The sequence below is a fragment of the Carica papaya genome, chromosome 6 (genome assembly GCF_054855325.1).
Source record: "Carica papaya isolate Zhongbai chromosome 6, ASM5485532v1, whole genome shotgun sequence".
In the NCBI taxonomy this organism is placed as follows: domain Eukaryota; kingdom Viridiplantae; phylum Streptophyta; class Magnoliopsida; order Brassicales; family Caricaceae; genus Carica; species Carica papaya.
The window spans coordinates 1,984,291-2,010,408 of record NC_142314.1 but is presented as its reverse complement, the minus strand read 5'-3'; the positions used below and the strand labels follow the sequence as shown (position 1 = coordinate 2,010,408).

The 26,118-nt window shown below is 34.8% G+C and overlaps 4 protein-coding genes and 1 pseudogene across 9 annotated transcripts; 4 read left to right on the top strand and 1 right to left on the bottom strand.

Annotated features, from left to right (window-relative positions):
• The first annotated feature begins 3,041 nt into the window (after nt 1–3,041).
• LOC110811337 (thymocyte nuclear-like protein) lies at nt 3,042–3,864 on the top strand. Its single transcript, XM_022037813.2, has one exon. It carries the CDS (start codon nt 3,112–3,114, stop codon nt 3,682–3,684), a length of 573 nt encoding a protein of 190 aa, XP_021893505.2. The 5' UTR covers nt 3,042–3,111; the 3' UTR covers nt 3,685–3,864.
• A 3,386-nt stretch (nt 3,865–7,250) lies between these two features.
• Nucleotides 7,251–8,194, top strand: LOC110825171 (endoplasmic reticulum chaperone BiP pseudogene; annotated as a pseudogene).
• A 2,335-nt stretch (nt 8,195–10,529) lies between these two features.
• Nucleotides 10,530–17,010, top strand: LOC148253200 (methyltransferase). Of its 6 annotated transcripts, none has more exons than XR_015812929.1 (10): nt 10,530–10,697; nt 11,620–11,693; nt 12,849–12,991; nt 13,082–13,128; nt 13,217–13,325; nt 13,462–13,523; nt 13,690–13,804; nt 14,389–14,546; nt 15,376–15,439; nt 16,654–17,010. XR_015812929.1 is itself a non-coding variant. In XM_088206765.1 (9 exons), exons 1-8 carry the CDS (start codon nt 10,530–10,532, stop codon nt 14,535–14,537), a joined length of 867 nt encoding a protein of 288 aa, XP_088062891.1. In that variant the 3' UTR covers nt 14,538–14,546; nt 15,376–15,564. The 6 variants fall into 6 exon arrangements, 4 of the variants coding, with proteins under 4 accessions (XP_088062891.1, XP_088062892.1, XP_088062893.1 ...); XR_015812928.1 differs by lacking the exon at nt 16,654–17,010 and adding an exon at nt 15,717–15,958; XM_088206765.1 differs by lacking the exon at nt 16,654–17,010 and having other exon boundaries at nt 15,376–15,564.
• Nucleotides 16,926–17,442, top strand: LOC110810406 (uncharacterized). Its single transcript, XM_088206769.1, has one exon. The coding sequence runs from the start codon at nt 16,926–16,928 to the stop codon at nt 17,118–17,120; it is 195 nt and encodes a 64-aa protein (XP_088062895.1). The 3' UTR covers nt 17,121–17,442.
• A 1,682-nt stretch (nt 17,443–19,124) lies between these two features.
• LOC110810487 (uncharacterized) lies at nt 19,125–19,625 on the bottom strand. Its single transcript, XM_022036688.2, has one exon. The coding sequence runs from the start codon at nt 19,623–19,625 to the stop codon at nt 19,125–19,127; it is 501 nt and encodes a 166-aa protein (XP_021892380.1).
• Nucleotides 19,626–26,118: the final 6,493 nt, after the last annotated feature.

Sequence of the window (26,118 nt, the reverse complement as noted above, 5' to 3'; positions counted from 1 at the left end):
CTTTTTATTTATTTATTTCTTCCCACAGTAAAAATTAACATATATATATATATATTTAACATGAACAAAATAAATGTTCAACCCCTATTCTCAAGGAGCACCAACTGTTCACTACCTGTAATATATATATATATATATATATATATATATAGAGAGAGAGAGAGAGAGAGAGAGATACGATTAATTGGGGTCAAACAACCAATTAGGAGAAGCGTTGACCATGCTACCCACTCACCATGTTACTTATTAAGATTTAATTATTGACCATGCTGTCCTAAAAAACTAAAATCATGTGATTAGTCACTTTTTTTAATTAACGTCAAATGCAATTTGATGTATTTCTCAAGTTATTTTAAAGAACCCATCAAAGAAAGAGAGAGTAAAGCTTTTAGTTAAGTTATCAGAATTAAATTGGTAAAAATATTGTTTGAGATTAATTAATAAATTACTTTATTCCAAACTTATTTGTCATAATTTGATAATTAAAAAAAAAAAAAAAAAACTATTCTTAATCGTGCTAATTAAAAGTAATCCAAAATTAGTGTTCATGCACACCCCCCAAAAAAAATATATATATGTGTATATACTAAAAATACACCTATTAATTAAGTATCAACTAATTCATGGCTTCTAGAAGATTTCCCACGAGAAGATAAAGAAGGAACCAGTCATCTCTGTACAAAAAATAGCATCCCCATTCTATTTCCTTTTCCTTTTTAATTTTATCCAAACAAGGTTTTATATTTATTAAATGGGAACAAGTACAACCGAAGAATCTCGGATACTTTGATTCCAATTTTACCCTTTTCCTCTCTCTATAAATACACCCATTATACATACAATATCATCTACATTGTATCTTTCTTTATAACTTCTCTCGGGCTCTATTTGTAAGGAAAAACAAGAAGAAGAAGAAGAAGAAGAAGAAAAAAGCAGAAACAAACATGGCTTCCAAGGTCTCCACCACTTCCACGGTTGTCTTCCTCCTCCTTATCTTCTTTGTTCTAACACATGCCGCTCGCCCGGACTCAGGTTTCTCCAGTGTTACAAAACCCATCGAGGTTTCAAACAAGGTATGTCTAATTCCGATTCATTGAAAACATATATACTTTTATTATGAACCAATATATATATATATATATATGCGTATACGTTCTTAATAAATACAAGAAAAAATATAGTTAAAATACACGATTCGAATAGAATAAACGATATTTTTTTTGTGTTATTTCCATTAATATATCACATTTTTATGTTTAAATCTGTCTATTTTTTTTTTCATTGAGTTGTATTAGACATTTTCACTTTATATATGTATGTATTTTTAAATATTATATACATGCATGATACGAATAAGATAATATTTGTTGTATATATATATATTTTTTTTCATATTTTGTATCTTTCAAAATTATAAATCAGTAGCTTATAACCTTAAATTTATTTATTAATGATTAAATTTATTTTTCAATCATTAAAGACGAGTTTATTTTAAACCCTTTGTGTAAAATTATAAACTTTTATATAATTTAAAAAATAAAGTAAGAAAAATGGGTGGGTCCTGAATATAAGTTCGTAATTAATTTATTACGTTTTAAAATTGAATTGCAGGATAACGATGCAGAGGAAAACTGCGATGGAATTGGAGAAGATGAATGCTTGCTGAGAAGAACACTCGAAGCTCACACAGACTACATTTATACTCAAAATAACAAGCACTGAAAACTTTATGTTAATTACTAATTTTTGTTTAATCAATATTATTTATTCCTAATTAAATATCGTGTGTAATTATGTAATTATATATATATATATATATATATATACGTATGTATTTATAGCTTTCACAGACCATGATGTAATGTTTATGGAGTACTGTGATTTACTAATTAATTTAGATATATTCTCTTATTTCCCTTATTGTGAAGTTTTTATTTTTCATAATTAATTTTAAAATTAAAATCTAACAAAAATATAAATTAATAGTTTATATAAAATAACAAAAAATAATAATAAAAAATTATGTATTCTAAATTATTACTAAAAAATAAACCATATAAAATAAAATTATAATTTACCCTAAATTTTATACATAATAATTAAAAAAAAAATGCACCTTTCATGATGCATATTAATAATTACTTTATCTTCTTTTTTTAAATTAAAATATTAAATTATTTTTTTTAATATATATATAAAAAATAATTTAATCACGCTACAAAGATATCAATGAGCAATTACTTACATTTTTAATGTGACAAAATTTAGAGGTGACATTTCCTTTATGGTCACAATCATGATTTATAGCTACCATCAAACTCTATCCACTTATATAATTATTATGGCTCAATGTATCTTGCCCGTAACAATTATATGCCATTGAAAAATATGTCATAGTGATGGCTTATATACACATATATATATATATAATATTGAAATTCTTACCTTCCTTTAATATTTTCTTAGTATATAGTTTTTAATTGATTATAATTATAATTAAGTTTATTATTTCACAAAATAATATTTAGTTTTTAGGTAACAAACATATCTATCATTTTAGCCCAACATCTAAATAATAATTAAATGATAAAAACATTTATTTAAAATAAGGAAAAAAAACAATAATATAATAATTTAATTTTCTTTATGAACTTTAAAATTGAATTTAATATTAAATTAAATTAATTTAATTTAATCTTATTTGTTATTGATTTTGTAGAGTCCTCCGGAATTTCATGGCCGTCAACATCGAGCCCATAATCCGTAGTCCAAAAAATTATTTTTTAAAATTAAAAAATTGTAATGAATAATATTAAATTATCTAAAATTATTTATTTTTATAAATAAAATAAATTTCAAACTATTTTAATATTAGTAGTTAATTAAATAAATTATTTTATTACTTTAATAATCAATTCAAGCCTCACATATAATGGGCCTAAGTCAACATAACTGGGCCCTAACATGTTGACTTTATTGGGCCTACAAGGCGTGGCTTATAAACAAGAAGCGGTCCATTAAATACTGGCGCCAAAATCAGAATCACCCCGCCATGACGAACACTATTCTCTTCATTTCAACTCTCACTTCTTTGGATTCCAAAGATTTGAAATGAGGAAGAAAACCCAGAAACCGGAACATCGAACAGCAAAACCGAAACCAGAACCACCCAAACCTAACAAAACCGCTACTGGAGCCACTGAAAACAAGATGGGTGAAAAGGAGGCGACGGGGTACCAGCAGTTCTGGCTCTTAAAGACAGAACCAGGAGAGTGGTCGTGGGAAGACCAGGCGGCAAACGGCGGGATAACGAAATGGGATGGCGTGAAAAACAAGCAAGCCCAGAAGTACCTCAAGTCCATGAAGCTGAATGACCTCTGCTTCTTCTACCACTCAGGCGCCCGTGCTCGCCGCGTGGTGGGCGTCGTAAATGTGGAGCGCGAGTGGTACGAGGACGACGGTGGGGTGGCGGTGGACGTGAGAGCGGTCGGGGAGATGAGGATGATGGTGGATTTGAAGGAGATGAAGGAGGATGGTGGGTTGAAGGATTTTCAGCTGCTCAAACAGCCTCGGTTGTCGGTTGTTCCGGTCTCGGAGGATGTGTGGAAGAGGATTTGTGAGCTGGGTGATGGTTTTGAAGGAGATGCAAGGAACGATAAAGATGGAGCTAGCGATGAAGATTAGGTTAAGTCCCTGGTTAGATGCTTAATGGGTATATGTAATCATGTTGCAGAATGGCATATTCTGCTATCTTTTTGGCGATTAATGGTATATCGTTTCTGTAAATAGTTTTGGCTGGAAGATAATGGGATCTTTACTGGGTCGAAATTTTGTATCGAATCTGTTCCAATTTCTTTCCGTTTAGTTCTTGGTTATCCCATGAACCACCGAATTCAGCTAAGAATCATGATTACAAGAAAGCAATTAATTAAAGAGAAGAGTCTTAGTGATCAAAGAACAAAACTAACGCGTGCTGGGAAAATGGGTCTTGTTGAGTTTGTTATTTGATTTAGTCAAGTTTGTTAATAAGTCCTATTCTATAGGAAGTAGTTTCGTATTTTGTTCTAATCTATTAGCTATCTTAATGGGTTGTTAGTAAGTTAACTTTAAAAGTTCATTTCTGTGTAACAAGGCTATATAAAGGCCTGTAGTTTCCTTTAATAAAACAACTTTTACAAATCATATGAGTGTTTCTTTACATTTGGTATCAGAGCCATATAACAGGGCCTGATTGTGAGTGTTTGTGTGAATAGAAAAACTGCAGATTTTTCTATTGAGTAAATAGAGTCAAATAATATGGCAGAAGGCAGTAGCAGTGGATTTGTACAACCGGCCATTCCCAAATTTGATGGCCATTATGATCATTGGGCGATGATGATGGAGAATTTTCTTCGTTCAAAAGAATATTGGGATCTCATTGAGAATGGGATATCAGGGGAATCAAATCAGCAGACTGAAAAGTTGAAAGATTTAAAGGCAAAGAATTACCTTTTTCAAGCCATTGATCGAACTATTCTGGAAACTATTCTCAACAAGGACACCTCAAAGAGCATCTGGGACTCAATGAAACAAAAATACAAAGGCTCCAACAAGGTGAAGAGGGCACAATTGCAAGCACTTCGGAAAGACTTTGAAACACTCCGCATGAAGGAAGGCGAAACTGTTGACAACTTGTTTGCTCGTACTCTCACTATAGCTAATAAAATGAAAGCTCATGGTGAGACAATGAGTCAAACAATTATCATTGAGAAAATCTTGAGGTCCATGACCTCAAAATTTGATTATGTGGTATGCTCTATCGAAGAATCCAATGATTTGGATACAATGACGATTGATGAATTGCAAAGCAGCTTGTTAGTTCATGAACAAAGAATGAATGGCCATCGTGAAGAGGAGCAGGCTCTTAAGGTCAGTCATGAGTACAGTTACAGAGGTAGAGGTCGAGATCGTGGCTCATTCAGAGGAAGATGTCGAGGAAGAGGTCGTGGTGCCCAACAATTCAACAAAGCTAATGTTGAGTGTTTTAATTGTCATAATTTAGGACATTTCCAATATGAATGTCCTCAAAGGGATATTGGGGCCAACTATGCCGAACTAAATGAAGAAGAAGAGCTGTTATTGATGTCGTATGTTGAGCTTAACCAAGCACAAAGAGAAGGGATTTGGTTCCTTGACTCCGGTTGTAGCAATCACATGAGTGGGAATAAAGAATGGTTCTCCGATTTGGATGTCCACTTCAGGCAAACCGTGAAGCTAGGGGATAATTCAAGGATGTCAGTTATGGGGAAGGGAAATATTCGGATGCAAGTCAAAGGAATCACTCAGGTAATATCTGAAGTTTATTACATACCTGAGCTGAAAAATAACTTGTTGAGTATGGGGCAGCTGCAAGAAAAAGGTGTGTCAATTTTAATTCAGCATGGAAAATGCAAAGTCTTTCATCCTAGTAAGGGCCTGATTATTGAGTCTGAAATGAGTGCAAATAGAATGTTTGTTTTGCTTGCAAACATGAAACCTGAAGTTACTACTTGTTTTCAAGCAGTAACAGAAGATGAGAATTATTTGTGGCACCGCAGGTTTGGGCATTTAAGCTTCAAAGGCTTGAAAACTCTTCAAAACAAAAGGATGGTGAATGGTTTGCCTTCACTCACAGAACCTCAAAAGCTGTGCATTACCTGTTTAGCCGGAAAACAACACAAGGAAGCTATTCCAAAAAGAAGTCTGTGGAGGGCAACACAAAAACTTCAGTTGGTGCACGCTGATATATGTGGTCCTATCAAACCTACATCAAATAGTAATAAGAGGTATTTCCTAAGTTTTATTGATGATTTCAGCCGTAAAACTTGGATTTATTTCTTACATGAAAAATCGGAGGCTCTTACTGTTTTTAAAAGATTCAAGGCTCATGTTGAAAAGGAAGCAGATGTTTTCCTTAAATGTTTAAGGACTGATAAAGGTGGTGAGTTCACCTCGATTGATTTTGAGGCATTTTGCAAGGAAAATGGCATATCCAGGCAATTGACAGCAGCTTATACTCCTCAGCAAAACGGAGTTGCAGAAAGGAAGAATAGGACTGTGATGAACATGGTGCGATGTATACTAACAGAGAAGCAAGTTCCAAAGATCTTTTGGCCAGAAGCAACTAAGTGGTGTGTGCACGTCCTCAACAGGTGTCCTACCTTAGCCGTGAAAGATCGAACTCCGGAGGAAGCATGGAGTGGTGTGAAGCCTACTGTACAACATTTCAGAGTTTTTGGTTGCTTGGCCCATGTGCATGTACCTGACCAGAAGAGAATCAAGTTAGATGATAAAAGCTTCAAATGTGTTTTGTTGGGAGTAAGTGATGAGTCGAAGGCTTATCGGTTGTATGATCCCATTTCTAAAAAGATAGTTGTTAGCAAGGATGTCATTTTTGAGGAGAATGAAAAATGGAATTGGAATATGAGCAAAGAGGAAAAGGCCTTGGATTTGCTGGATTGGGGAGATATTGAGGAAGGAGATGCAGTAGAAAATGGAACACCTGGGGTAGAGGAGAACAGAATAACACAAGCTGATTCAAGTGGCACAAGCTTATCATCTCTTAATCAAGCAACTGGTTCATGTAGCAGTACACCGTCATCTAACGACACAGATGATGGGAACTCTCAGAGTCAAGATTGTTAAGATTGTTTAATGATATGATGAGTAGTGGAGTTCAGCCAGATGAAACTACGTGGGTCTCCGTGATTTCTTCCTGTTCGTCAAAAGGTGATCCTGAACTTGCAGAGTTGGTTGTGAAGTTGCTTGATGGGAAGGGTATAGTTATGAATTATTATGTGAAGACTGCGTTGCTTGATATGCATGCAAAGTGTGGGAATATTAAGATTGCTAAAAGGATTTTTGATGAGTTGGGTAAGAACAGGAATGTTGTTAGCTGGAACGCCATGATTTCAGCCTATACAAGAGCTGGAGAGTTGAAGTCATCTAGGGAACTGTTTGATAAAATGCCTGAAAGAAATGTTGTATCTTGGAACTCTATGATTTCTGGTTACGCTCAAAATGGACAATCTGCAGAAGCAATTCAGCTTTTCAAGCAAATGATTAGAACTGCTAATTCTAATGATTTGAAACCAGATGAGGTGACAATGGCAGTTGTCATCTCAGCATGTGCACATCTTGGCGCTTTAGAATTGGGCAGTTGGGTGGTTAAATATATGATTGAAAACCACATCAAGTTGAGTATTTCAGGTTATAATTCTTTGATCTTTATGTATGCCAAATGTGGCAGCATGAGAGATACCAAGAGCAAGTGATTATCAGAGAGAGAGGGAGGGAGAACTTTTACGCGATGGCTAGCTCATTGAGAGCACGCGGGTCTCTGGTGGTACTAGCAATCATCTTCTTCGGATGTCTCGTTGCAATTTCCATTGCAAAGGAAGAAGCCACCAAATTGGGAACAGTCATTGGGATAGATCTTGGTACAACTTACTCCTGTGTCGGTGTATACAAAAATGGTCATGTTGAAATCATAGCCAATGACCAGGGAAACCGTATTACCCCATCATGGGTAGCTTTCACTGACAGTGAGAGACTGATTGGTGAGGCAGCAAAGAACCAGGCGGCTGTCAATCCTGAGAGGACCATCTTTGACGTGAAAAGGCTTATTGGAAGAAAGTTCGAGGATAAAGAAGTTCAAAGGGATATGAAGCTTGTTCCTTATAAGATTGTGAACAAGGATGGCAAGCCTTACATTCAGGTTAAGATAAAGGATGGGGAGACCAAGGTCTTTAGCCCAGAGGAGATTAGCGCGATGATTCTTACTAAGATGAAGGAGACAGCTGAAGCATTCCTTGGGAAGAAAATAAAGGATGCTGTTGTTACAGTTCCTGCATACTTTAATGATGCCCAGAGGCAAGCCACCAAGGATGCTGGTATAATTGCAGGGCTTAATGTTGCAAGAATTATTAATGAACCAACTGCGGCAGCCATTGCCTATGGTTTGGACAAGAAGGGTGGTGAGAAAAACATTCTTGTCTTTGACCTTGGTGGTGGGACATTTGATGTCAGTATCCTGACAATTGACAATGGTGTTTTTGAGGTGCTTTCAACAAATGGAGACACTCACTTGGGAGTCAACAACCTGTGGTTAGTTTATCTTCCACCGAAGCTGAATATATTGCAGCTGCTTCATGTGCCTGTCAATGTATTTGGTTAAGAAGAATTTTGGCAAAACTTGGGTTCATACAGGAACAATCTACTATAATTTTATGTGATAACAGTTCAACTATAAAACTGTCAAAGAATCCTGTTCTTCATGGAAGAAGCAAACATATTGACATCAGGTTCCATTTTCTTCGTGAATTAGTTCGAGATGGGGTGGTGGATCTAAGGCATTGTAATACCCAAGACCAAGCTGCTGATATTCTAACAAAACCACTCAAATTGGAAGTATTTTTAAAGCTTCGTAAGTTGCTGGGCATCTGTGAAGTTCCTACTTTAAACTGAATGTACATACAGTTTAAGGGAGGGAATGTTGAGTTTGTTATTTGATTTAGTCAAGTTTGTTAATAAGTCCTATTCTATAGGAAGTAGTTTCGTATTTTGTTCTAATCTATTAGCTATCTTAATGGGTTGTTAGTAAGTTAACTTTAAAAGTTCATTTCTGTGTAACAAGGCTATATAAAGGCCTGTAGTTTCCTTTAATAAAACAACTTTTAAAGTTAACTTACTAACAACCCATTAAGATAGCTAATAGATTAGAACAAAATACGAAACTACTTCCTATAGAATAGGACTTATTAACAAACTTGACTAAATCAAATAACAAACTCAACATTCCCTCCCTTAAACTGTATGTACATTCAGTTTAAAGTAGGAACTTCACAGATGCCCAGCAACTTACGAATGTTGAGTTTGTTATTTGATTTAGTCAAGTTTGTTAATAAGTCCTATTCTATAGGAAGTAGTTTCGTATTTTGTTCTAATCTATTAGCTATCTTAATGGGTTGTTAGTAAGTTAACTTTAAAAGTTCATTTCTGTGTAACAAGGCTATATAAAGGCCTGTAGTTTCCTTTAATAAAACAACTTTTACAAATCATATGAGTGTTTCTTTACATTTGGTATCAGAGCCATATAACAGGGCCTGATTGTGAGTGTTTGTGTGAATAGAAAAACTGCAGATTTTTCTATTGAGTAAATAGAGTCAAATAATATGGCAGAAGGCAGTAGCAGTGGATTTGTACAACCGGCCATTCCCAAATTTGATGGCCATTATGATCATTGGGCGATGATGATGGAGAATTTTCTTCGTTCAAAAGAATATTGGGATCTCATTGAGAATGGGATATCAGGGGAATCAAATCAGCAGACTGAAAAGTTGAAAGATTTAAAGGCAAAGAATTACCTTTTTCAAGCCATTGATCGAACTATTCTGGAAACTATTCTCAACAAGGACACCTCAAAGAGCATCTGGGACTCAATGAAACAAAAATACAAAGGCTCCAACAAGGTGAAGAGGGCACAATTGCAAGCACTTCGGAAAGACTTTGAAACACTCCGCATGAAGGAAGGCGAAACTGTTGACAACTTGTTTGCTCGTACTCTCACTATAGCTAATAAAATGAAAGCTCATGGTGAGACAATGAGTCAAACAATTATCATTGAGAAAATCTTGAGGTCCATGACCTCAAAATTTGATTATGTGGTATGCTCTATCGAAGAATCCAATGATTTGGATACAATGACGATTGATGAATTGCAAAGCAGCTTGTTAGTTCATGAACAAAGAATGAATGGCCATCGTGAAGAGGAGCAGGCTCTTAAGGTCAGTCATGAGTACAGTTACAGAGGTAGAGGTCGAGATCGTGGCTCATTCAGAGGAAGATGTCGAGGAAGAGGTCGTGGTGCCCAACAATTCAACAAAGCTAATGTTGAGTGTTTTAATTGTCATAATTTAGGACATTTCCAATATGAATGTCCTCAAAGGGATATTGGGGTCAACTATGCCGAACTAAATGAAGAAGAAGAGCTGTTATTGATGTCGTATGTTGAGCTTAACCAAGCACAAAGAGAAGGGATTTGGTTCCTTGACTCCGGTTGTAGCAATCACATGAGTGGGAATAAAGAATGGTTCTCCGATTTGGATGTCCACTTCAGGCAAACCGTGAAGCTAGGGGATAATTCAAGGATGTCAGTTATGGGGAAGGGAAATATTCGGATGCAAGTCAAAGGAATCACTCAGGTAATATGGTCTTCCATCAGGCATTTTATCAAACATCTTACCTGCAACTTGTGAACCGTAAATCTGCAATTGGTAGTCCATGGCTGGTTCCAAACGATGTCGCATTAAGGGTCGTCTAAAAGTGTGCACTGTGCAGTGTGTTTAAACACTTTGAATCAAAACGACGTGGGTCCATGTCGTTTTCCAGCGTTTCTTTCTTCTTTTGTCAAGAAGTAGAACAGCGCAGCAAGTGGCAAGAGTCGCAAGTGGTTCCATTTTCATAGCAGAAGGAATTTAAGACTTTAGTCTCCCGTTTTTGCAGTCTTGCAGATGCAAGCCCTATCTCCAATACGACCGCGTTTTCAGAATCTCGTGAGAGGTCCATGGCTGCAGAAATTTAACCTCAGAGCATTCTCTTCTTCTTCCGATGATGTTTACTCGAACCAGTCTCGCGGTGGCCTCCCTCGCTTCTTCTCCGATTCTCTTCCATCCCATAAGGCATTTTCTCTCTCCCTTTCTTTGTATATGCATCTGATTATACATTACGTGCGTGCTACATGTCAATGCCTGTATTTATGTACAACAGTACTATGAATTTGTAGACGAAGACAAGTAACCACAAGTAACCAGCTGTAGCCAATTATAGTTTGCTTTACCAAGCTGGAAGCACTAAAACTTTGAATGCATTCAATTTGTACTACTTTCTCGTGGTATGCGTTTTTCAATTCAAGTTGCATGGTTAATAGTTAATATATTGGTTGGTGCTGAAGTTGTATATGGTGTTTGCGGCTATTTGCATTGCGGTTTACATCAGGCAATGATGTTGTTCATGGTAGATGCTATTTGCATTGTGATAAAAGGCTTATATGTACTTCTTGTATAACTTTGAATATTGCAATTCTCCCTTGAGTGCTTTATTAATTAAAAGTGGATATAATGAAAGGAGGTTCTAGCATAAAATTACGCAAAAAAGTCTTGACTGCTTCATGCAATACTCTTGAGTGCTTTAGTCAAAAGGTGGATACAATGGAAGGAGGTTCTAGCATCAAATTAGCCAAAAAATATTGAGCCTAAGCATATTTATTGTGTCGGTTGTTTTACTTCCAGCAGTGATGCTATTATCGAGTGGAGCATATTTCACTAAGTGCTGCATTCTATAGATTTTTCTTTGTTTCTAACTGGAAATTATGATGTTTGTTGTGTTCATGCATATCTTCACACTTTTTGGATAATCTGACTTATACACATGTACGCAATTCTTGATGATTTGGTTCATGGCAGTTGCTGATTCCTAATTGTATACTATCAACTATGTTGCTTGGGAGGACTAGATTTGCGCTTTCATTTCTCTCCTTTTAAATCTTTCTTTCCAAACTTTGATTCAATTGAAATATTCTTACAGTATTCCATGATAATCTAGGGTGGTCTTGTCCGTGTTCAAGGTGATGAGTTTTGGCACATGACTAAAGTTTTAAGGCTGAAGGTTAATGACAGGTATACTAAATTGCCAACCACTTAGTTGGATGTTATGCGTTCTTGTGTGGTCTTTGAAAAATATGCCTATGCCTACTGTAACAGCAAAAGAAATCAAAATGCAACTTATGCATACCCTATGAGTGCAGTTACCTGACTGGTCGAGTTCATGAGATGTCGCTCTCTTATGGCAGATGAGATTGGTTTCATTGCACAACTGATTTCTTTCAGATTTTTAATTCTGGAGACTTTTGATCCAGCCAGTAGCTTCAGATCGCAGCATGCATAAAAATTTTGATACCATACATATATGCACTGAAAAGTAGGTCAATCTCTTATTGTTGTGAAAAGTAGAGTGGAAAATTTTAGTAGTTGCTTTTGGGTAGCACTATGGCAGGTGACTGGTTCTGAAGTGAAAGTAATTTATGGGGGTGTTTGGTTTGGTTTCGTTGAAGAATATATTATATATAATTAAGAGAGAATTAAGTTAACGGCATTAGGGTAAAACATGCTTATCTTGTTTGGTTTTACCCAAAAATAAACCATAGTGGTGTTTGTTTGGCTTATAAGTCTGTGGTTTAATAAAAAAGGCTAAAAAACTACCTTTGTTTCCTTGGCTTAGAAGCCATGTAAAAGTTTGTATTGTCTTTTATGTCTTGCCAAAATTTCTATATTATTGATTACAAAATTCTTGTTGATGTGTTCTTTTTTGTTATTTCATCAAAATTTCAATTTAAAAGGACAATTTTTACCAAACACTCATTAGTTATGTGGAGCACATAAAATAAGTAAAAAACAATAACCAAACACTTTCTTTTTTCTTGTTTTCAATAGTTTATAAGCCTTGCCTTCTTATCATAGTTTATTGTTGTAAATTGCATTTGGATTATTGTCATATGGGGATATATATATGGTTTATAGTTAAATTTCAGGTTCAGATATCTAATTTCCCAAATTCAGTGCTTTATGTTGTTGAAATAGCAGTATTTAATTTAACAAGAAGAGAAGGTTAAAACTTTGAGCTTGATTCAATCATGATAATTTTGGAGTAGTTTGTCCAAGTTAATAGGGACGTGGGATTTTTTACCATTTCGACAATTTTTTTTTTTCTGAAAAAAAAGTTTAATCCTATAGATAGCATCTTTACTTTCTTTTGGGACAAAAATGTTATGCAAGGGTAGAGCTCTTCAATGGAAAGGGAGGTTTAATAGAAGGGTGTATAGAGAGGATTGACCGTACTGGTCTTGATATTATGGCGTTGGAAGATCAAAAGTTAATCCCTCCTCAGAGCACTCAGTGGCATGTGTTTGCTGCTTTTGGTAGGTTGCAAGATCTTTAAATGAATTACTTTCAAAAGTGGTTCTAAGCTCTAGGTTTGGTCGTAATGTGTTTAAACTGTCTCCTACTAGGTACACTGAAAGGCGGTAGAGCTGACTGGCTTGTTGAGAAATGCACGGTATGTCTCAAATCAATAACTGCATATTTTCTAGCTATACTTTTCTGATTTATAGCAAATAATATTCATTTATCTTTCATTATCCTAGGAACTTGGGGCTAATAGTGTAACCCCTCTGCTGACTGAACGGTCTCCTTCAATCTCAGAAAATCGGGTTGACAGGTTGGAACGTGTCATTTTTGCAGCAGTTAAACAATGTAGGGGATCTGTTCTGAGTATCTTCTGCTAAATATTGCTTCGAACATCAAAGTTCGCTTAATTCCAGTTTATGCTTCTAATAGAATGGTTATCATAGGTTTGTTTATTTATTTTCATTCTCTTCCCATGGCATAGGTCAACGGCTTCATGAAATGATACTGAATCCACCTGTGAAAATTGAAGGCCTTTTGCATCACGTATGTTCTTTCCCCTACTTTGTATATGTACATGATCAAGCATTATCTCATAGTATTTTTTGGTATTTGTGGTTCTTGTTTATGTTCTAGAGACATTAAAAAATGACCTTTTTCTTTTCTTCCATCATATATATATATTGAAGTCACTGTTTTCCTGGTTATATAGATCTCCCAGTCAAAACTATCTTTTGTTGCAATAGCAGAAGGTACTCCTGTTGTTAGTGCATTGACTTCGTCAAGAAGGAAATCTGGTGGGCTGATAATTGTTGGACCTGAAGGGGGTAATTACTTCATACTGTAGTCACCGTCTCTCTCCAATTACATTTGCTGCATGTACAGGGATGAATAGGCATATCTATTAAGTAGAATCCTACATTTACTTGATACAATGAATTTAGATTTGTCCAAATCTTTGGATGCATGTTAAGCATCACTGTTTCAAAGGATTTAAATTCAATCTATTTTTCTTTTGATTATCATGAAGTTTATATAATCCCATTCAAGGTAGTTATCACTTTCCTTTCTGAGTGAGTTCTTTCTTTCCCAGTTCAGTTAATGGATAAGCTTAGGTTCTCATTTGATAAATGGTTTGCTCATACTTAAATACCAGAGATTCTGTACTTTGGATGCATAATTTACATCCCGGAAGTGTTGCATGCAAATTCTGATCAATTGTGTTGTTTTACAAGGCATTTTTTCTTTAATCAGATATTTTTTGTCATTTTTTGGTGATTTTAGCGTTATTTTCTTTACTTTCTTCTCCTTTTTGTCATTTCTTTAAATGGTTTATTTTCTATGTCTTAGATCATCCTTATACCCCTTGTTTGTTGCCAGTGTAAACTTATATTGGGGTTTGATGTTGCAGATTTCACAGAGAAAGAGGTGAATATGATGACAGAAGCAGGTGCTACCCCTGTTGGTCTGGGGCCACATCGCTTGCGTGTCGAAACTGCAACGATGGCTCTTTTGGCAACCCTAATGCTATGGTCTGACTCTCGGCAAACCAGTCCTTGAGAACCACAGGTAAGTTTTCCATCATATATCCTAGTCAATCTCTTCATCTCAGTCTCGGTGGTCTTAGCATTAGTTAAATAGGTGACTTAGAATATTTATTTGGTTGGTTTTTGAAATTTACTATTAAATATAAGCAAGGGCCAATTTATAAAATTTTGAACTTTTCTCTTAGTCCAATGTTTGGCTATAACATGGGAATTTGATCAAGTGCTGAGTTCTTTTGCATCTCATTCATGCCCTTTTGACCATCTGAAAAGGAAATGATTGGTACTTCTCTGAGGGCCTATTTGGCCGAGGGGAGATGGGTAGTTTGGTACGTGAATGTTTTGCTTCTTCCATAGCTTTAACCTTTACTTCCCATAGTATATGTTTAACTTTTGTGCATTTTTTGAAACATTCAGTCTTGGATTTAATTTTCGTCTTGTTGATATTTTAGTAAAAAGCATTTCACTGTTTGTGATTTAATCTTATTGCAATTCAATTTCTCTTTTTCTTTGACAATGGAGTATCTTGTAGGCTTTCTTTTGTCATTTCACATAAAACTATTAGCTTCTTTAAAAAGCATCTCGATTTATCTGAATCTCTGAGAAAAAAAAAAAAACAACAACAATAATCTTACTAATTTTACATGAAGTGATAAAAAATCGAATTACAAGTACTGAATTGTCGAAAAAAAACTTCAATTGTTGACTTGCAAAATAAAACAAAACTATGGAGGCAGATATATTTATATATATATATATATATTTTTTTTCATAACATTTCTACATCTGTCATGACTACCATGAGTTTTGATTATATACTAAATCTATTCTTGCACGTGTTGTTGTTTGAATAGGTTGCTTTCTCTGAACTCTCTACTCTCTCCGCGGCTAAAAATAGAAATGAGACACCCGGTGGAGGTGAGTTCCTCCCTTGTAGATTAATCATACAAGTCTTATATTACAATTGAAATAGAAAACCCAGACGATTCATTTCTTGTTTAATTTATTATTCTGAATACGACGTGGATTGACTTTTAGAGATCCCCCAAGTCTTTCGGCACTTCAGCTTATATTGCAAACTTTTGACTACCTGCTGTTTATGACTCATGAATGATGTAAAATTAGGTATTTTCTCAAAGTTAGTTAGATGAAGCCTGCTGGTCTTTCACATTTACCTTCTACATGTTCCTTTTAGGATTTCTTCAAATTCGGATTCTGTTCCCACATCGACCATCTTCGGATCTTAGTTTGTGTTCATGTTATTGTTAAACCAAAAAAAACGGGTTTGTTCCCAAATCCAAAACTTGCTATTGGGAAGAGAAATTCTTGTTCAAATCACGCACATATATATATATAGTTCTATAGAACACAAAGGAGAGCTTAAAATGTTTCTGTAGGACACAGGTGAATGATTAGTACTTTTATTTCTGTATTCAAGAGCCTGAATTTGAATTTTTGAAGAGAACAAAAAAAAAAGCTTATTGTAGAAGTTCTAAATCTAATAGCCACATATATATATATATATATGAACAGGGAAAACTGATAGGTATACACACACTTTTCATGGAGAGGAAAATTGTTGGCCACACCCATTTAGAGCCTGGACTGTTTTAGGTAGCAACTTAGAATATGTTTTATTGAAGTTGTATTTACAAAATGCCCTTATTACTTTTCCTTCAATGCCCACGTCATCTCCTTCACATATGTCAACATCACACTCAAAAGACTGACAAACACCGAACTCTATATATATATATATATTATAAATATTTAATTTTAATGTGAGAAATATATTTACTTGTTAAAAAAAATATTAATTTACGACTGAAATACAGTTTTATTTTTAATATTTATCTCAGTCTATTTTCATTTAATATAATTGAAATTTAATAGTATTATTTATTTAATTTAAGTAATTAAAAAAATAAACAGTCCTACAAATGAATATTTTTTAATTAAAATATTAAATATATTAATTCTATTTATAGAGAGTCAACACAGCTCATTAAATCTATCGGATAAGTCAGTACAATTAAAATTAATAACTAACTGCTTCAATTTAATCTCTACCGTTTGGCCAATGTCGATCCGACGGTGTATGATGTAAGGTGTACTGTACGTCAATCACACAGAATCAAACTTTGTAATGAATAAAAAGTCAGAGAAGCGCACCCGGTGGCAAATTCGTAATTATAGGGAAACTGATGTCCGGACTCTTCGTCCGATATCAATAAAAAAAACGATTCGGTGTCATCTGTATGGAGCACGTAGGGAGAAAGAAAATCAGAGCGACTGCCGACTGGAGACTCCACAAGCGAGATTCGTAGTGGAAAAAAACGATCGAACGAACAATTTTGATCGTCTCCGGTTCAGTTTCGGCGATTGAGAAGAGGATTGATCGGAGATGGGAAGCCAACTGGAGAGCTTGGTGGAGTCAATCAAATCGAAGGTGAGAGCTCTGAAGAAGACGAAGAAACCGTACATCAAAATGGATAAGAGCTCGAGTGTGAAGGTGGAGATCCGAAGCAGAAAAGCCAGGAAGCTCATCGATAAGACGTTAAAGGTTGCTGATCATCCCGGAAAACGAAGCATTTCGTGATCTTTTCTACAGGTTCTTAATTGTCCGTTTCCTTTGCTTTTTTTTTTTTTTTTTTTTTTTGCTTTATATCTGACTAATCAAAAATGAATTAAAGAGGAAGGAGGAGAAGAAACATTTCCACTTTGACTATTGATTTTAGGTGGTGTAGATAAGTAGAAGGGACTGTTTGTTTATGTGCCTGCCGATTCTGTGTTCTTCAAAATGTAACCGTTTCGGTTTGGCTAACAACCGAACAAGGCTTAATTTCTCCGGTCTTCACTGCCTTGTTCAGTTTCTTTATACTTTTCAATAATCTAATAAGATGCCGTCTCCGTTACCAGTATTATTTGTAAATTTACTTACAGTTGCCGTGGTATTCTATTCATAATATTTTTTTCAGTAAATTTATAAATTAATTCATCAGTTCTGTTTAGGTTTCAACAATTAAATTGATTTTCGTCTGAAAAATAAATAAATATTTTGTACTACTGATTTTTTGTTGTTGGAGTTATTAGTAGTGTTCATAATCTTCATTTAAATTCAAACTCGGTTTCTTATAAGTATATTATGAATTAGTAATTATTGATTTATAATATTTGAATTAATATATTATAATTTATTAAATAGTCATACAAATTCCAAAAACATACATATACACACGCACGGATACACACGTGTGTGTATATACTTATTATAATGTTTTAACTTAAAAGGGCAGATATATAGCTTTAAATTAAAGCAGCTATACAATATTCCTTGTTGTATAATGTCATAATTTTAATATCAATAAAATATTTTTATATACAAATTATCGAACCTTTCTTTTTTTTGGTTTGACGTTAATAATTTTTTATTTTCTTTATAGAGATTTATTCATTATCGCTTTTTGTACATTCATGTATACTTGTTTTAGTTTTCAATTAAATATAACACATGTTTAAAAGAATTCCAAAACATAAAAACTATACATATATAGTATCAAATTACATCTGACGTCAGATAAATTATCGTTATATGTGCATGTGTGTGTATATATATATGTATATATTAAACTTTAACAACTATATGCATACATATGCAAGCAGGCATCTTTGTCTTATTGTCTGTTACTGTCCGACTTTGAAGCCAGAAGCAGCTTGTATTACCAGCTAAAATGGGTGGCTAAATGTGGGCATTGACAATTATTAACTACCATTTGTTCAAACCTAATACTAATCGTTTAGTCTATAACCTAAAAATCAAGGTGACTATTGGAAGTTTCATCCACAATAATTATGATCAATCTTATGTGTAATATGGATGTTACGAATTCATTGATTGTCGAGAACTAGGATGTAAACTAGTTTACAACGAGGATATCAAGCATTTGATATTTGAGGTCAACTCTCTCCATCTCTTATAACTCACCCGAATTTGAGAGGGTCATGTTCGGTTTTATCTTAATGTTATTGTTTCGATTAAATAGTTGATTAATATTGATAGAGATATATAAATCTATCATATTTATAAGAAATGTAATATTTTTACAAATAATTCGGCCTCTTGCGTCTATCACATGTTGCCATGCGTAGAAGTAGAAATTGTTAGCCATTATTAGTTTTTTTGGTCCTCTTATATCTTGTAGTCAAAAAATAATAATGATGATAAGAAATACGAAAATGAAAGAGACAAATGATAGTGAAAATTCGTTCATTATATATATATATATATATATATGTGCATACACAAGCACACATATAAATGCCTATACTTAACAATTTTCATTATATAGGATCATCATCAAATAAAAGAAATTATAATACTAACACACATATACACATATATGCAAATCTAGAGATACATTTATGGTGAAGAAAAACATGATTTGAGGCTACAACGCAATCCGCTTTTTGACATTCGACCATTGATTATATGCGTATATATATGAAATGAAATCCCTAACTACAGTTGACTCTTTGTACTTATTAATCATATATGAAACCCGGACTATATATATATATATATAAATTATATGTATATACCCCATTAATTTTTATAATGAAGAGTACTGTTTTTTCTAGCTGCATAGCTTCTACTTCTTTGATGTAACAAACCTGAGTTGAGTGTACCGCAATCTTCTTCTTCTCTGAAAGAACAAGGCTTGTCTTCTTCAATGGTTCCGATCTTCCCCAATCCAACACTGTAACTCCTTTTCATATCTCTAGAGTTCTTCGTACTTTTCTCATAATCATGAATTGTACGACTCTCTAAATTGCGTTTAGGCATTACGTGACGAACAAGTTCTTTAAATTTTCGATCATCATCGCAAATTCCATGTGAAGAATTCATGGTGAAACTCCTCGGCAAACTTGTTACTTGCGCAGTAGGCAATCCCATAACGCCACCATAAACTACCCGAGCTGCGGAATCCTCCATGCTTTTCACGTAAAAATCTCTAGCCTTGGCTAGAATTCTAATGGGCGCCAACAATATTTTCTTCAACCTACCAGTTCTCTTCTTGGATTTGCCCCTCATGATTCTCGGCATGATATGACAAAGAAGAAGAAGAAGAAGAAGAAGAAGGAGAAGAAGAGAAAAAGTGTTAGGGTTTTGGTTTGCAGAGGAAGAAGAGATACAGTTGATATATAGATGTTTATCACTACATATGTATGTGTGTGTGTGTGTGTTTTGAACTTTTCCTTGAAGCAGTAGCTAGCTTCATTTTGCAAAATAGATTATATATAATTGGATTGAAACTAACGTGTGGACTTCTTCCAATTACTTAAATGAAAAAAAGGGCCATGTGAAAATCCAATTGAAAAAATTAATAGATATTCATAAAGTATGTAGGATGTGTACATATACTGTATATATAAATGGATTCGTGTCAGGTTAAATTTTTGAAAACAATGCGAAGCAAGCCAATAGAAATTAAATAATTTGTAGCTTATAATAAAATGGAAAGAAAAGTTTAATTTAATTTAATTAATTAATTAATTATTATATCTACTTGCCAATTGGAATATAATTACATATATATATATATGAATATGACTCCTGTACTACTTTGATTTTGACCTTGGGAATTTTCTTAATTCTGATTTTAGCTATTTAACTTGTTTTTTAGGTGAATGTGCTGATCACGTCCGACTGCACTCATAAGATTAAAATTTAGATTAATTATAGAGAAATACTTCTAGTTTGTGATATATATATATATATATATATATATATAATTATTGTATGGATCCGAAATTAGAAAGAAAATAAATTTATAAATTTAATATAGAAACAATTAATAGAGTTAGAGTTTACATTTCTTACATAATAATTTTAAATGTCCAATAGAATTATAAAAATATTCCTTCTAAAAAATAAACGAAAATTAAAAAAATGAAACAAAAAAGTAAATAACTAAATATTCTAGAACAACTGTAATATCCGGGTCCGAAATTTGGTTTGCAATTAATTTTAATATTCTAAAATATATAAAAAATCTATTTTTGAGATTAATAAATTTTAATTTAATGTAAAATTATAAAAAAAATAAGTTAACAATGAAATTGAAAATAATTTTGAGAAAAATATGTAAAAATTTACATTCGGATAGTGTTTTTGAAAGAAAAATCAGAAACTATTAGTAAGGATACAAATAAGAAAAATTTGGCCAGGTAGGATCACCTAATCAGCAACCTCAACGAATTGGAGCACGCCGCGTGACAAGGCACGCTGACTCGTTGCCACGCGGGAGTCCATGTTGGCGATTTGCATACCCCATGATCAGACGACCCAGAAGCGATCCTGCGCATGTGGACGGTCCGGATCCGTTTTTCCTTTAGGCAGGATTGAACAGTCGAGATCAAATATGATGAACAGTCAAGATTCGTTTCCTCCTTAGGCGCGATCGAACGGTCAAGATCAAATACGATAAACGGTCCAGATTAACGCAAGATGGATATAAATATTTTGCATCACACTAAATCTGAATCCTAGCCGCCAGCCTCCTGCCGGAGAAGAAGAACCAGTCGCCGGAGAAGGGAGCCGATCGCCGACCGTCACCGCACCAGAGCCACCTCCGACAGCCAAAAAAAGATAAAAATTCTCCTACCCGCTCGCAATTCGATTTCGAGCACCTCTGTGGCCATATCGGAGCAAAATAAACGGCAGGTGAGCCGAAACTACGGAAAAAACCAAGCGCCGCCGCCACGAGCAAAACCTGCAACTTCCTCCAATGAGCCCCTTCCCGTTTCACGTTTCGTACGATTTTTCACCGTTGTGTTCACCATTCTATTTTTTATAAGTTGACTGAAGAAAAAATCCTAGCCGTGAAGGTGAGTCGATGGAGTCGCTGCACTTGGAAAACCCCACCACCACTAGGTTTTCGTTTTCTGATTTTTTTGGTCAACCAATGCCCCCTAATGTATTGTTTCGCAGGGATATGTATAAAGGCGACTGAAGTCGGCCAAAAATGGTCAAGCCGAGGCAAATCGCCGCTACGAGCAGTGGTGCCATTGCTGGAGAGCGGCAGTGCCGTCGCCGGAGCACGACGATGTCACCGTGTCGGAACCCCAAAATTTACCAAAAAAGATTTTTAATACCAATTTTAAATATGTTTGAGATATTTTTAGATACATGAAGCGTGTTTTAATCTCCATATAAAAATTAAGAAAACTCGGAGATAGCTAATAAATGTAGTAGAAAGTTTGATACTTCGGACACTGATTTGGGTAAGAATCTTTTATCTTATTTTATGTTATAGAATTGAAGCTTAATAATCAATAATATGGTATTTTGTGAAATTTAAAAATTTTTAAGAATAATTACAGGTCACTAATGGAGCCGAAACTGGTTAGTTATTTATTTGTCATGTTTAACTGATTATTTAATTTTACAGTTTTAATACATGATAATATATTAGAATGGTTAAATGATTCAGTTGTGCTTCCTTGATGCATATATGATTTACGGTTGATTTGTGAAATTTGAAATTAATATGCAAATGAAAAAAAATTTGGTTATGTGAATTAATAAATAGTTATCTTATTGGATATCCTGGGAGATGGAGGATGGACCAGATACATAGGAAAGCCTACCGTAAATGTTACCTCATACTGGACGGAGTATCGAGAGATGATATTTTTTATACTCATATCGGATGGGATACCGAGATGGCTAATTAGTTGACAAGTTTAGATATTAGGTTTACGTTTAGTGGGACACCCCTATGGACCCCCATAGATACTAGTAAGCAAAATTAAAAAGAAAAAGTTGTTGTTCTTTCTTACTTGGATATGAGAGTATAATGTTATTTGAGTTATAATCTCTATAGGTCGATTTTGAAAATTTTGTAACGGTAAGTATGCAATAAATGATTTTACTTATGATAAATAAATTTACTTAAATTAAGAGCTATATTGATTGTTTTTATGATTTTTTACCAACCTTCAGTTTCTATATCGATAAGTAGTGTGATATTATTATTTGGCTAGTGTAGTTCATCCCCTTCTTTATTAACTATTTCATACCAAAAAGATCAAGATCTAAATTCTGATCAGCATGAGGGCTGTGAGTAGGTGTCCTCCCAAATCCTATCAAGAACTAATGGAGGTTAACCTCCCTATAACACTTATTTACTATTTTCATACATTATTACGTTTTGTTTATGAATCGCGGTGAAATGGACATTTTTGTAATTCTATTGGGCATGCTAATTTATGTGTAAGTAATGTAAATCTTAACGTTATTATACGCTTCCGTATTTAATTTATGACCTTGTTTTTATTTAAGTTCTGGGTCTTTACAACAACCTTTACTAGCACTTGAAGGAAATTTGGATAATGAACTACTCACAACTCTTTTACTAATCGGAATCTGGATCTTGGTCATCTTGATATGAAATAATTAATGAAAGAGTGAGCTACACTAGCCCAGTAAGAATATCACACTAATTACAAATACGAAAAACTGAAGATTGGTAAAAATCATAAAATAACTAATGGAATACTTAGTTTAAGTAAATTCATTTAATATAAAGAAGACCGTTTATTCCGTACTTACCATAACGAATTTTCTAAAACGACTTATGAAGACCTATATCTATATAACTTTTCATTTTCACACATAAGAGAACGAAAAACAATAACTTTTCTTTCTTACCTGCTTATTGTTACCCCTGGGCGTCCATAAGGGTATCCCTCATACTCGTGAACCTAAGATCTAATTTAAACAATTAACTGGTCGTCCTCATACCTCGTCCAGTAATGAGCGCCAAACATTCCATCGCCTCGATATTTTGTCCGATATGAGAGTGAACTATATCTCTCAAACTTTCTCGGTAAGGAACTTTCCAGCCCTGTCCGACTGAGGTAACGTTCATTGTAGGATTTCTTATGTACCAGGTCCGTATGCTCTTTCCCTAGATACCCAATAAGTCTTTCACATAAAAATTCTCATAGCAAATAACCAACAAACTCGTACCAATATCTCGTATCACATTCACATATCAATTAAAGTATATTCATGTTGACGGTATATAAACAAAATAATCAGATAAGTTGATAAAACTATTGAACTATAAATTAAGAACATGTGCTATACGAAAATCAAGCAAGTAGGACAGTACAGAAAAATAGACAGGAATCAAGATAATTATGAACTAACAGATTTTGACCCACCAATAACTTATAATTATTTTAGGGTTTTTCAGATTTTCATAAAACATAAAATTATACATTGTTAACCCTCAATTTATTGTAATGGAGAATAGAGTGAGGGATCCTTACCCGAATCGGCGTTTTGAGATGTCGAACTATCTACTCATTTCCTAACGGGTACCGAATTCCCTGAATTTTTTCTGTAGAATTCAAAACACTCGTCACATACCTAAAAATACCCTAAAAATTTAAAATCGGTGTCTAAAACTCATTCTGATAAATTTTTGGGGTTCCGGTATGGTGGCACCGCAATACTTTGGTGCCGGCTCCGCCGCCCACGGTGATGGTTCGCCTCAACCTAGCCCATTTTTTATCAATCTTAGCATATTTTGACTGGTTTTGGCCATATTCATGTAGAAAAATATGTTAAGACCCTGGTTGGCCAGAAAATCTCAAAGAAGACCAAACCTATCGGCGGAAGGACCTCTGGGTGCAGCGGCTCTGTCGGTCCTCTTTCGCAGTTGAGGTTCTTTTTTCGGTTACCCTGCATAGAAAAAGATGGTGAGCACAATGATCCAAAAATCACGTGAAACTGGAATCAGAAAAGGGTTCATCGAAGTGGTTTTGGGGTTTTAGCCGCAGCGGCTCCGTCAGACTTTTCCCACAATTTTCGGCTTACCCACTGCTCTTCTTGTTTCGATTTGGCCACAGGGGTACTCGAACTCGATTCCGATGAGGTAGCGAAAAATTCTACCTTTTTTGGCGGTCAACAGTGATTCTGGTACAACGGTTGTTGGTGGTCGGCCTCCTTCTCTAGCGTCTGATTCTTCTTCTCTGGTAGGGGCTAGCGACTAGGATTTAGGTTCCTTGTGATGTGAAGTATTTATAACCATTTCGCGTTGATCTGGGCCATAATCGATCTCATTTGTCTGATCACGTATAAAGATGAAACAAATCTAGACCGTTCATCGCGATTAATCTCAACCGTCTAATTGTGCCTAAGGTGGAAACGGATTCAGACCGTCTATACGTGCGAGTTCGATCTTGGATCGTCCGTTCGTAGGGCACGTGGATCGCTAGCATGGCCTCCTGCGTGGCGCCGACGTCAGCGTGCCTAGCCACGTGGCACGCTTCGATTCATCAAGCTGTTGACTGGGCGATCCTACATGACCAAACTTTCTCAGTTTGCACTTTGACCCCCTATTTTCAATTTTTCTTTCAAAAACACTCCCTGAACTCATATTTTCACCTCTTCTTCTCAAAATTATTTTTAATTTCGTATCTAATTCATTTTTTTCTCAAATTTCAATCAATTAAAATAAAATAATTTTTTTAATTATTTATATATATTCCATTATCCGTAAAATTATTCCAAGCCAATTTTCAGACTCATGTGTTACAACTTTCTCCCCCTTAAAAAAATTTGGTCCCTAAATTTTTTGCTTTTTTACTAGTCAAACAGCTGGGGATACTAGGCCCTGAAGCTTGATTCCAGTTCCCAAGTGGCCTCTTCCTACGTATGGTTCTGCCTTAGGATCTTGATGAATGAAATTTTTCGGTTGTGAAATACTCTACTCTTTCGATCTACAATGCCTACTGGTATCTCCTCATAGGATAAATCATCTTAGAGTAAAAAGGGCTCGTGGGACAGAATGTGTGAGGTGTCTAGGTTGTACTTACATAGCATAGATACGTGGAACACATTATGAACCCTGGATAGCTTTGGAGGTTGTGTCAATATGTAAGTAGTCGTACCAATTCGATCTAAGATCTCAAATTGTCCAATGAACTGGGGATTTAATTTTTTCTTCTTGCCAAACCTACTGATTTATTTGAAAGGAGTCACCTTAAAAAATACTTGGTCACCTTTCTCAAATTTCAAATCTCTCTTCCGAGAGTCCATACAACTTTTTTGTCTGCTTTGAGTTGTTTGAATGTTCTTCCTTATCTTAACTATCTTGACCGTAGTCTCCTTCACAAGATCGGGATCGAATAATTTTTTATTACCCACATCTTCCCAACAAATCAACGATCTGTACAAACAGCCATACAATGCCTCATACGGAGTCATATCAATACTTGTCTGGTAGCTGTTATTGTAGGCGAATTCTATTAGAGGTAAATGTTCATCCTAATGACCCCCGAAGTTTAGAACACAAGCTCGGAGCATATCCTCTAGTGTACGAATTTTCATCTCTGATTGTCTATCAGTTTAAGAGTAGAATGCGGTAATAAGGGATAGTTTTGTTCCCATAGCTTGCTGAAAGTTAAACTAAAATCAGAAGTGAACCTGAGATCTTTGTCAGATACTACTGACATTGGAACCCTATGTAACCTGACTATCTCTCATATATACATTTTTGCTACCTTGTACAAGGGATCAATCA

Bases quoted from the DNA above. Each gene is read 5' to 3' on its own strand.
- LOC148253200 (XM_088206765.1), top strand. From the start codon at position 10,530: ATGCAAGCCCTATCTCCAATACGACCGCGTTTTCAGAATCTCGTGAGA. The intron at 10,698-11,619 runs GCATTTTCTCTC...ATGATAATCTAG, and splicing joins ATTCTCTTCCATCCCATAAG to GGTGGTCTTGTCCGTGTTCA. The intron at 13,805-14,388 runs GTAATTACTTCA...TTGATGTTGCAG, and splicing joins AATTGTTGGACCTGAAGGGG to ATTTCACAGAGAAAGAGGTG.
- LOC110810406 (XM_088206769.1), top strand. From the start codon at position 16,926: ATGGGAAGCCAACTGGAGAGCTTGGTGGAGTCAATCAAATCGAAGGTG.
- LOC110811337 (XM_022037813.2), top strand. From the start codon at position 3,112: ATGAGGAAGAAAACCCAGAAACCGGAACATCGAACAGCAAAACCGAAA.
- LOC110810487 (XM_022036688.2), bottom strand. From the start codon at position 19,625: ATGCCGAGAATCATGAGGGGCAAATCCAAGAAGAGAACTGGTAGGTTG.